This window comes from Protopterus annectens, chromosome 3.part0 (genome assembly GCF_019279795.1).
Source record: "Protopterus annectens isolate FY-2018-M chromosome 3.part0, PAN1.0, whole genome shotgun sequence".
Lineage (NCBI taxonomy): Eukaryota > Metazoa > Chordata > Ceratodontiformes > Protopteridae > Protopterus > Protopterus annectens.
Window position 1 is genome coordinate 176,412,494 of NC_056731.1, and position 12,685 is coordinate 176,425,178.

Here is a 12,685-nt window from a genome sequence, read left to right on the forward strand (position 1 = left end):
GCAGAGCACCTCGCTGGCCCTCTTCAAGAGAAATCAAAACGAGTGGATGGGTAACAGAAAGTTCACCCCAGGAATCACTCCAGTTGCCCTACTGGATAGAGGCACTGTGAACTAACATCAGGTGGCAAGGTGTCAGGGAAAAGTTTTTGGGCTAGGCTTATAAAGGCTCCAGGGCCATTAGCTTAGTACACATCTGTGAAGCTATGAATTAGAAATAACAACAATGGATGCTTTTGGAGTTTTTGTTGTCACCAGTCTATCTGTATGAGACATTTTTTCTTTTCCCTGTGCAACTGCAGTACTGTCGCAGTTGGATCTTTTTAAAATTAGAGTCATTTGTTCACTCTTATTTATTAGTGAAGGGTATATTCAGAGAATTAGTGTGATTCTTGGTACCTGCCTACTTTGAAGGGGACTTGCTTTGGGCATCAGATATTACAATTCCGTATTGCTTGACTCATTGGAAGAGAAGTCAGTACCTGCAGTCTTGACATCAGACTAGTAGTCTGATTGGTGGCAGTGTACCAATGCTACTGGAAGGCAGTAGCCCCTGCTGGGAAGTATTGTGAGTGTATTTGTAAAACAGTTTGGTTAAGTATTGGTTACTGTAGTTAAGTATGCACTGGAAACCACTTCAGTCTGAGGTGGGTGAAACTCTGGAGAGTCTTTGATTATAACTCTGTGTTGTAGCTGATGGAATAGATCTTAATTGACTGGGGTAATTCTTTTTTTAAACAAGAAACATCCTGATTGAATTATCACTTATGACATAGGCAGTCATACATTTATATAAATGAAAACAAACCATATTGACATATTTTTAGTTGCAAACATTATACATTACAATCTTCTGAACAGTCACTGTCAGTCAACAATTACATAGCTCATTGATTTCCTGTCTTCCCTTAAACCTCATTCCTCTTCCAAAATATTGTTCTGCATGTATTGTTCCCATAATTCCAATTTTTCTATGTAATTTGTTCCTACCCTTTTCTAAAGATCTCACTTCCATTTCTATTTTCTCTGTTACTACATTCAGTACTTCTAGTACAATTAATTTAGACTTTGATTTTTATTTTCTAGTAATTGATTATTTGGCAGCCACCAGGATTAAACTCTGCAAGGCATTACTATAGCTGGGCAATTCCTATTCTATGTAACAGCTCAAGAAATTTTTCTTTAGTTACACCTATTTGCTCATCCAGTATTTCTGACAATGTAGTCTGTAGGTACTTTTTAATGTCTGCCAACTCATTATGCTCCCAAATAATATGTTCCCAATTACCTATTTTTTCCCCATCACATCTCCAGCATTTGCAGTCCACCTGAAGAAAAATTCTTTGGAATGTACTTTGGGTTTAAAAATACCTATGCAATCACATCCAAGCAAAAATCCTAAATCTTCTAGACTTTGTTGCATATTTGGGAGCCATACATAAATCCTTCCATTGTTTATTTGTGAATTGCTTATCCAATCTCTCTTCCCAATCCGTTCTGACCTTTTCTGATTGATTCCTGTAGTTATCTTGCAATATTTTATATGCCCTACTAATTATCCTTTTTTAACAGCAGCTTCTGTCCTAGGTTCTACTAAAAACTCTACCAGTGCTGGTCTTTCACTTAGGATAGCCCTATTCCATTCTCTTTGCCTATGCTCTGATATCAATACTTGATAGGGAAGGCAATCTCTAGTCTACAGTCCAAATGAATTTTTGGCCTCTTCCCTTTCTGTTACTTTTGCGTGTCTTAATTATCTGCTCCTAATACCCTGGTTCCTTTGCCAAGTTTCTCCAGTAAATTCCAGCTCCCCGTTGCCTTTAATCTGTAACCATTATTGCAGTCATTCCTATCAGCAGAATCTCCTTTCTCCATTCCTGTGTTGGCTTAATTCTTAGAATATTTTCTGCTACCTTATGAATATACTGTCCTGTATAGTATTATTCCCCTTAAGGATCTGCGTCCTAAAGAGTGGGATAATTATTGATCATAAGAGCTCTTAAGGCCAGTAATCCTCTTAAATGTATATTTGGTGGCGGTGGTGTAGATTGATTTATTTATTTATATTTGTTTATCAAGGTAATGCACTGATAAGTACTGACCAATTTCAGGCTCAGCCTAGGTGAAATACAAAATATGTCACAAAACCAGAAATACAATAATGTAAGCAATAACGGAGTAGGTTCAAACTAATCCCATAGAAAAAAATGTGTATGTATATGTCTGTGTTAGTTTAAGGGTGTGCACACACAACAAAGTATTAGTTTAAGGGTGTTCACGCTTATGCAACCAGCGTATTGTACGTTTTTTATTTTTTTATATTTTTTTCCCCTAACAGATATGTTTGTTTTTCAATTGAATTGTACAGGTTGTAGGTCACATTAAAGGTGGAAAAAGTTTTGAAATGATTTACTGTGGTATCATTTTTTTATATCACAAAAACCTGGCATTTTAACAGGGGTGTGCAAACTTTTTATATCCACTGTATATGCATGTATGTATATGTATATATATATATATATATATATATATATATATATATATATATATATATATATAAAATGTGTGTGTGTGTGTATATATATATATATATATATATATTACAGTATAATGTTCGTGTGTAAGCATAGTGCAGTGTACAGTCAAAGAGAATGTAATGTACAATATGTACATTAGTCTCTAAATTGGGTCAATCTTCAGTAAATCCTGAAAAAGGAGAAGAGGCTTGGAAAGAAGTGGGTTAGGTGATTTGTCACGTGTTGATGTAAGAGCATTTAGCTTAGATGAAGAAAGTACCTTTTGACTTGCATTCTGAATTTGGAGTAAGAGCTGATTTCCTTAATGTTGATGGGGAGAGCTTGCCAAAGAGTAGGTCCTTGAGAGGAGAAAGTATGTGCAGTGCTGTGGAGTTTGGTTCTAGGGGTAATGAGAGTTGGTGTGGCTTGTGAGTAGTGTCTCAGGTTATATAAGTTTTTTTTTTCATGAAGTCTGGCTGCAAGGTGAGTAAATGTGTAGAGATTGGATCCTAAAAGTAGTTTAGATCTTTGTTTTATGTAGGCTGCGTAATCCCTGCACCTCACAATGTTTGGTATCTGTGGTGCAGAATATGTGGCACATTCTCCTTTTCCTGATTTATTTGATTTGCAGAACCATAGATATATTTATTTATTTATTTAGCTATTTAACATTTCTTTACTGGGAAAGTCCGACTTGGAATGAGCCAATTTTCAGCAGAGGCCCAGGGAGAAACGCTCCAGACACATGTCTTTGTAACTTGGGAGGAAACCGGAGTACCCATAGGAAACCCACACAAATGCAGGGAGGACATGCAGACTCTGCACAGAAGAGACCCCAGCCGAGAATCGAACCAGAGAACCTCTTGCTGTGAGGCAGCAATGCTAACCACTGCACCACTGTGCTGTCCATGTAGTATAAACTGGGCATTTATAGCCTGTGAAAATGTGTTTTTATCAGTAAAGTATGTGTACTCTTGCAGCTACACGTTTAAATATACACAAATATAAGATCTGATGTTGTTTTCATTCTATCCTGAACTGATGGGTTCAGATCCAACTCTGCCATTGCTAAAGCTCGTGACAACCAAAAACTCTTGAGCTTCTCCCTTACCCACAGTGCACCAACCCCAGCTACCGCAGATCTCATTTGCAGCTTTATGCGGAAGACATGGTAACCATTACTCTCAAGCAGATAAGTGTTTTAAGGTTGTGAATTGTTATCCTTTCTTAACTAATCTTTTAAAATTCTTGGGTTTCTTTCTCCCTTACCTTGTCGCTTTGTATGTTATCCTTTCTTCCTAAAGTGGTGTCAGATTCTAATATTTCTCAGTCCATTAATTTGCTAGTATTCTTTCCTAAATTTGATAACAAGGGCAAATACATGTTACATTTATTGGATGTTCACAGGCAATCACGTTTTTACCTACATAGAACAAAAGATGTCAGAAAAACCGACCAATTGTTTGTCTCATTTGCAGAAGTAAAATTGGGAAAGCCAGTTGCCAAAGTAACTTTAGCCAGGTGGCTGACTGACTGTATTTCATTTATTTTTAACAAATTGGGCATTACTTTTCCAAAACCATTACGGGGCCCTTCCATAGATCCATGGCAGTTTCTTCAGTATTTCAGTCTAAAATGTCCATGGATGATGTATGTGCAGCAGCAACTTGGGCTACTCCCCATACCTTTGTTATTCATTACAAAATGGATCTGGTCTCCAGAGGTAGAGCATCATTTGGTTCTGCTGTGCTCAGGAATATCCTTCCCTTGAGTCCACCCGAGATGTTAGGTAGCTGGGGACTCTGTCCCATCAGTTGAGGATAGAATGAAAATTGAAAACATTATATAAAGAAGTTAAGTACCCACCATAATGTTACATCTGTGTTGTCCATTTTCATTCTTCCTCAACTCCCCACCCACCAGCACCCATCCTTTGAAAACTCCTGGAAGAATGAGTGGTTAGAGGACATCACTGTCCTTTATATTGAGCTCCAGGTGTAGTCTTCTTCTTGTTAGACTGCAGATATTTCCTTTCTAGGAAAATCATCAAACAAGATCTGAGGTACTTGGGGTTGGTGCATTATGGGTAAGGGAGAAGCTAGAGAGTTTTTGGTTGGCACGAGCTTTAGCAATGGCCGAATCGGATCCAAACCCATCAGTTGAGGAAGAATGAAAATGGACAACACAGATGGATCATTATGATGAGTACATAACTTGTTTTTTTTATAGCAGATGTCTACCAAGATCAGTATTTCAGGAAACCCCAAATGATGCTGTTTTCTGATATAGAAAGTGTACGTATTGGTTATTTCCTAAAATAAGTGAAGAAATATAGCTGTGGAGTTTTTCATTAGGCAGATGCCATACATAGAGGTTAGTAATGGTAGGTTAATTAGTGACGCTGTTTCTCTGAAGAGTGGTTTAACCATGAACAAGTTTATTATTTAGAGGTGAATGAAAATGATGGATACCGCTGTTGTTGCAACTTTATTGATAATCAAAAAGAGCAGCATCTGATTAGGGTGTGGGAGATGGAAACAAACAGAAAGAGGTGATGGGTAGCACTGGACCTACTGAAGAGTCACTAGTAACAAGCATAAAAAAACACTTTATTATGTCATTACTGGCTGCTGTTTAGAGCTTTGTGTGTCCAAGAAAAAAAAAATCTAACTTGTTTCCATTATGTCACCATCTGCAGGGATGTGATGAAACAATCAGAGTTGTTTCCATGGACAAAGACTACCATATTGAATGTTACCACTGTGAGGTAAGAACAGACCAGTTTTAAGCATTTCATGCCAAGTAACCATTTAGTAGTAATACAATGGACTTTTTCACTTTTGTGATGTCTCTTTAATGCATGATGTAAAGCCGACAATTTCTTTTCATTTCTAGTATCTTGTGAATGTCATTGTCATTGTTTGGGACATTTTCTTTTTATAGCAGTGGTAATGTATTGTCTATTGTGATGGCAGTGTATGAAGGATTAGATGCCTTAGAATTTGTCAAACGTATGCATTGCCTGAAGCATTCTGATAGAATATATGGGGATACTGAGTATTTAAAACAATTTTTACTAATTTTGATACAGGAAAGTAAACACATTCACAACAAAATAGAAATTTTAATTGGGGGCAGAGAAGTCCAAAAATAAGAAAAAATTACACATTCTGTTAGCTGCATAGCTTATATCATCAGTAAATAAAGTGATGTCCATTTACAAGTGGTGGGTCATTGAACATAAGACAAGTATCAGTGTATATATTTTGATATACATTTAGAAATATCCAATGTTATGTAGTCCTATCTCACCTACATTCTTACCCGTGGGTTCCGACTCGGCCGACTTTTCTAGCTTGAAGTCTTTTATTGGCTGGGCTAAGCAGGTATCCCATGGTGCACTGCTCCATATCCCCAGATCTCGTTTGCCACTCGTGTAGCTCGGACGTGGTCTTGCTTGGCTGTGGCTAAGTACATTTTTTCATGTCTTGCAAGAAAGTTTTTGTTCATAAACAAAAAGCTATTTTCATAGCTATTGGCTCTAGTGTTATTTGAGGTTGCGATCGTGTGCTTGTTTTGTGTGGTATCCTGCTAACTGTTCCCTCTGGCTAGGCCCGTTTTCAGTTAGAGGACCTAGTCCTTCTCTGGTTGCTTATCTACTGTGTGTGTACGATCTAAACCGTTTAAATTAGAGGTTTGGTCCATTCCCTTTCCTTGTGATCATCAACCATTTTTGATTAGAGGTTTTTGACATTGCTTCTCTAGTGAGTGTGTTCGGTCTCTGTTTTTTCTGGTTCCTGTGTTTTTTGTGGTGTGAGCGTCTGTGAGTTCTTATCAGACTTGTTTTTGCATTGTTGGTGTAGTTGTGAACATGTCCAAAGATTCCAAAGAGCACAAACCTTCGGGTTTCAAAAAGTGCTCTAAATGTGGGTGCAAAATGTCCATCACCGATGGGCATTCCATTTGTGTCTATTGCCTGGGAACCATTCATCTGCAGGAGTCTAGCAGTTTTTGCCATGCGTTCAGTCCTAGAGTTCTCCAAGAGAGAAAGAATAAGCTGATTTTAAAGGAACTCTTAAAGCCCTCTTTTGAAGAGGCTATGGATTCGTCTCCCAGTGGTAAGTCAAAATCTGCCAAGTCTAAAAAGAGATCTCCGGCTCCGTCAGCTTCATCGGAGCCTCCGGAGAAAGTCTCAAAAAGTGCATCGACCTCCTCGGCTCCACTGTCCTCGGGGCCACAGGAAGTGTCTGTGTTGACGGAACCAGTGTCGGCTCCAATTATATTCGAACCCCTTAGGAGCCGATCGCCCAGTCTCAGACCAGTTTCTCCTGAGAGGAGATCGTGATCACCCTCCCTGTCCTCCAAATCCTCCAGGACCATTTCAAATGTGGATGTTGATAGGGTGGTCCAGAAGCTCCTCCAGTCACCGGTTTTGGCAAACTTATTTTCGGCTCCGGCCCAGTGGACTCCGGAGCCCGTCCCGATCCCTTCTTCGATCATTCCTCCTCCGAGCACATCTCTGTCTTCGGAGCCGGAGTGTCCCGTGCCGTGTGATATTCCTAGGCTGGTTTTGATGGCCCCTTTGGCTCCATCGGTACCAACATTGGCTCCGACCCTGTCGGCTCCGTCCTCGGGATTCGGGACTCGGGATTCTTTGGTCGGGCCCGAGGGGGACATCTCGGGACTTATCTCGGTTCTGAGTCTCCCTCTCGGTGCCTCGGCTCGGGGAACTCAGACTCCCGTCATGGCTTTGGAGGCTGGTCGCTCCTCTCCATGGACAGCAGAGCACCAGGACCTAGGGATTACCCCCACGAGTGGTCCCCAAATTTCTGAGGGCCCCTCCGAGTTCGTGCCTGAGGAGCCCCCTAGAAAGAAAACGTGCAAGAGGAAGCACATAGACTCCCAGGATGAGTCCCTCACCTCTGATACTGACCTCGAGGAATCGGAGGGGTCCTCCAAGTCATATTCTGATGATGTTTCCTTCTCCGACATCCTGGAGATAATGAAACAAAGAGGTGACTGGCCGCCCAAAGCCCCTTCCGAGGAGGAGTCGGTATTCCTTAAGGCTTTTGGTGCTCAGCCCTCTGCCTCCTGGGTGTCCCCTCCCTTCGACAAGCTCCTTGATCTGATATGTTGAAGAGTGTGGGAAAACCCTGATTCTGTAGAGCTCGTGCCCAGGCATCCCAACAAGTTTCTTTCCGCCCCCCCCCCCCCCAGGGCAAGGAGTTTCTGTCCAAGGGGGTCCCTGTAGATGCTATGGTGGTGGCGGCAGCCACTCAGAAGGAAGTAGCAGAGTCTTCTTCCTCCATCCATCCTCTTAACAAGGAGTCTAGGACCATGGACCGGTACGGGAAGCGTACCCTCTCGTCAGCAATCTTTACCTTACAGTCGCTGAATTATCTGTCTCACTTCACTTGGCTCCAGAGAGATCTCCTCGAGGACTTAGGAGATACTCTTGTAGGTAACGTCCCTGAGACGGTGGCCCAGATGGTTAACACCCAGGTGTCTACCCTCAGTTCCATTGTCAACTCATCCATGCGGCTCATTTCGTATGCAGCCGAGGGAGCGAGTAGGGCAGCAAGCTCAGGAGTCGCCCTTAGAAGGCAAGCCTGGCTGCGCCTGTGTCACTTTGCGGAGGCCTTCAGGTCTTCCTTCACTGACGCCCCCTTTGATGGTTCTTCTCTGTTCGGGACCAAAGTGAAAGACACCCTCACCAGGTGCGAGCAAGAGGGAAAGACCCTGTCTGCCATAGGGGTCCATTTTTCCCTTCCTTCTAGGCCTTACCCCAAGGCCCATCGGGGGGGGGGGGGATGTAGTTCAAAAAATCACAGAGGTTTTTTTCCTGCCGCACAAGGTGAGCCCCCCCTCCAGAGGCAGAGGAGGGGGAGGTTATTCAGGGAGACGCCACCCCAGAGGCAGAGGGGGCCCCCGCAATTCGGGAGACCATGATTCCTTTCGCGGCTCTCCCTACTCCCGTTCCTGAGAGAGTGCCCGGCTGTGCTTATCCGGAGCCAGTCAGGGGTCAAATTTCATTATATCCGGAAGCCTGGGAAAGCATCACCCAGGACCGATGGGTATTACGGATAATTTCCGGGGGTTTATCTCATCCCGTTTACATCAGACCGCCGGTCAATCAGAAAAATCCCGGACGTTCCACCCGGTCAAAGGGATCAAGCAGCCTCAGAGGTTTCAAAGCTGCTAGGAAAAGGAGCCATCCAGCGTGTCCCCTCAGACCAAATCGGATTAGGGACTTACTCAAGATTCTTTTTGGTGCCGAAAAGAACAGGGGACCTGAGACCCATATTAGATCTCAGCCAACTGAACCACTATGTACAGAAGTCCAAGTTCCGTATGGTCACGCTACAGTCAATTCTCCCATTGTTGGGAGAGGAGGTATGGATGTGCTCCATAGACCTCAAGGATGCTTACTACCATGTGAAAATGGACAGGGCATCCAGGAGACACCTACGCTTCTGGCTGGGAGCCAGTCATTTCCAGTTTCGAGCCATGCCCTTTGGTCTCACCACAGCCCCCAGGGTGTTCACCAAGTGTATGGCGGTGGTGGCGGCTCACTTGAGACGTCAGGCATTCCAAGTGTTTCCGTACCTGGACGAATGGCTCCTTACCACCCCCACCAGGCATCAACTAGTTCAAACCAGGAACGCTGCCATCGCTGTATGTCACCAGTTGGGTATAACACTAAATTTGGAAAAATCTGCTTCATTGCCCTCGCAGCATGCCACCTTTATAGGAGCAGAATTAGACACCATTCGAATGCGAGCATTTTTACCACAGGAAAGGATCAGAGTCTTACAACAACAGATACACATGCTGATGCCCCTGAGGAAAGTGAAGGCAAGATGGGTCCTTCAACTCCTGGGGACCATGGCAGCAACAATCATGTTGGTTCCTCTAGCGAGATTGCACATGAGAATTCTCCAATGGCTCCTCTTTGCTCAATGGTCTCTCCAAAGATTTCCACTTTCTCACCGCATTTTCCTCACGGACAGATGCAAGCAGGACCTTGGTTGGTGGCTTTGCACCAACAATTTGGACGGGGGAAGGCCCTTCGTTCCACCCATCCCGGTTGCCATGGTGACCACGGACGCCTCCCAGATGGGGGGGGCATTATCTTGGCAGGACAGTTCAAGGCACCTGGCAAGAGCACGAGATACATCTGCATACAAACGTCCTAGAGATGAGAGCAGTGCTACTTACATTGCAGGCACTTCAGAGTGTTCTACCTCTAGGGACGATTGCAATACACTCGGACAACATGTCAGTAGTGTGGTATCTAAACAAGCAAGGGGGAACCAGGTCTTACCCTCTGTGCAGAGAGGCCATGCGAGTATGGCAGTTGGCAGTAACTTCCCAACGGTTTCTGGTGGCAATGCACATTCCGGAGAAGTCCAACGTGATTGCGGACAGGCTAAGCAGAGCTATTCTGATGCCTTACGAGTGGTCCCTGAATCGCCTGGTTGCAGAGCGAATCTTCAGCAGATGGGGTCAGCCTTGCTGCGACCTTTTAGCCAGCCCCCTCAATGCAAAATGCAGCAGCTACTTCATGCTGATCCCCCCACAGGGGGAGTCACCCAGGGACGCTCTGGTTCACGTTTGGCCCTCCGGTCTGCTTTATGCTTTCCCGCCGATGTTCATCGTGCATACAGCTGCAGTCATAACAGATGGGTTCTCCTGCCGTCAGGCGGTTCCTCGGTCGGCCGAATTCCAAAGTCTAGGTCCGGCATCGGTTGTCGTCGCTTCTTCCCTGACGTCAGTGCGACAGGGGTATAAAGGAACCAGCCGACGCCATTTTCTTCAGTCTTTCTTGCCGCACGGTGCCCGAAGCAGAAGCAGTTCGCAAGTGCCGGTCGGCCAGCTCCTGAAATTATGAAAATTTTGCAACCGAAGTCTTCTTGAAAGCTAAGTACCCCGTTGGGGAAACTTTTCTTGCCTCAGACTGATGTCAGACAAAGTTAATAATTGTATTTCATGTGGGAAGCAAATACCACATAAGGATTTTCATTCCCTCTGCATTCCTTGCTTAGGCCCAGACCACAACGTCTCGGTCTGTCGTTTTTGTGCTACATTCAACAAACGTACCATTAAGCGTCGGGTGGAATTCGCCCAGCACTATTTTGGCAGAAAATGTAACTATATTATGTCGTCGGATACTCCAACTCCAGTTTTGTCTAAAAAACGCAAAGATAAGGACCGACACATGAGGTCCGCGGCCTCTACCGACACCACGCCAAGTCCGACTACAGGTGGTCCGGTTCTCAGTGAGGCGCCTACGCAGCCCCTGCCTAACGACGACACTTCATTGGCAGTGTCTTCTGTGCCCGAGGTCACAGGCTCCTCGGCCCACACCCCGACTACAGATACCGAAACCACTCTTGGTGGTGAAACTCAAAATGTAGACAGGTCTGCCTCCTCTCAGGGTGTCTTCAGACCTTCCTCTTCTTTTTCCATCAAGGCTTTCACTAAGTCTAAAGCAGCCATGCATTCTAAGAGACCAGCTACACAGGGCCCTTCTCCAGGCCCCATGCCTAAAAAACAGATGCTTAAAATGGCTGAGGATTTAATTACTCTTATCAGGGGTACTCACCCCCCCCCCCGGACAAAAGGCCCAGAGTGGAGGAAGAATCCTCCTCCTCTGACCAGGCCTCCATTATTTCAGAGCACTCGGATGAACAGGAACATTCTTACTCCCCTTTTGAAGATTCTGATGCAGAGGTGTCCATTCCCTCTGTCTCCCCTCCAGAGGATTACTCATTTGGGGAAACCTTGCATACCTTAAGGGAGCACTTTCACTGGGAAGGCCAAGAGTATTCAGATTCCAAGAAAAGGCTTAGGGATTTTCTCTTGCTACCTCAGCACAGGCCTCTGGCTATACCTCCTGTCTTAGACATACTAGATGATGTGTATTCGGAGGCCTGCCTTAAGCCGGATTCTTTACCTCCAGCCCCAGTCAAACCTGACAGGTACTGCCGGGTTCCTGACTCACACCAATTTCTATGCAAAAGCCATGCGGCTGACCCAGAAACTATCTCACAGGGCCCCAAGGGAATTAAGGCCTCCACTGCTAAAAATTCTTTACCTTCCGAGAGAGATTCCAGATCTTTAGAAAGGTGGGGAAAAAAGGTATACACCTCGGCCACCTTAACCATGAGGGCATTAAACTGCCAGTTCCATATGTTAAAGTACCAACAGTTTCTGTTATCACAGTTGAGAAGCAAAATGTCACAACCTGAACAACCAGACTTGAAGGAGTTGCAGGATTTGATGCATAGTGCAGAACAAGTGGGTAAATGTACCTTGCAATGTGGTTTTGATGCTCTAGAGGCCTCATGTAGAGCTGCTGTTACAGGATCAGTCATACGTAGACATGCCTGGCTCAAGGAGCAAACCTTACCAGATCATGTCAAAGCTAAATTACTAGATGCCCCTCTACAAAAGGATGTATTATTTGATGTTAAAGCTGAGGAGGTATTAAAGAAAATGGAGGAAAAGGCTAAATCAATGCAAACAGTGAAAGATTTTCTACAGGTACAACCCCCACGATTCAGTAGAAATTGGCCCTCCAAAAATTGGTCCTTTCCAGCCATGGACAGACCCCAAAGAGGTAGATACAGATGCCCGAGGGGCAGAGGGCAGTCTCAAGGATCGTTTAGAGGCAGACAATGGCAAGCTCCTACACAAAGAGGTGGTGAGGATAGTTCGCAGCCATTCAGAAAGCAAGCCCAATGACTTTCCCCTTTGCATGCCAAGCAAGGCTCAAATGGCAGCACCCTTAGGCGGAAAACTGGCATTATTTTCAAAAAATTGGCATATTGTCACAAAAGACAAATGGATCCTGGACATTATAAACAGAGGCTACAGATTCCATTTTCACACCCTTCCAAAAATGAGAGGCCTGCCAAACCTGCCACGCAATCAAAGGGCAGAGGCACAAAGACAAATTTCAGATCTCATGGACATGAAAGCTATTCAGGAGGTACCTACTCAAGAACAAGGTCAAAGTTTTTATTCCAGACTATTCCTGGTACCAAGGAAGGGAAAAGATTGGTGACCTATTTTGGACCTATCCATCCTAAACACATTTTTACTCGTACCAAAATTCAAGATGCTCACATTACAGCAGCTTCTTCCCATGCTGGGCAAGGAGTCTTGGC

At 44.2% G+C, this 12,685-nt stretch overlaps 1 protein-coding gene across 3 annotated transcripts in view; it reads left to right on the top strand.

Moving 5' to 3' along the window:
- The window catches only part of LIMD1 (LIM domain containing 1), a 516,411-nt gene that overhangs the window by 481,928 nt on the left and 21,798 nt on the right, over nucleotides 1-12,685 (top strand). For all 3 annotated transcript variants that reach the window (XM_044064671.1, XM_044064672.1, XM_044064673.1), the window contains one exon: nucleotides 5,212-5,280. In XM_044064671.1, coding sequence (XP_043920606.1) covers nucleotides 5,212-5,280 — 69 coding nt within the window. Of the gene's footprint in view, nucleotides 1-5,211; nucleotides 5,281-12,685 lie in introns of those variants that run through there.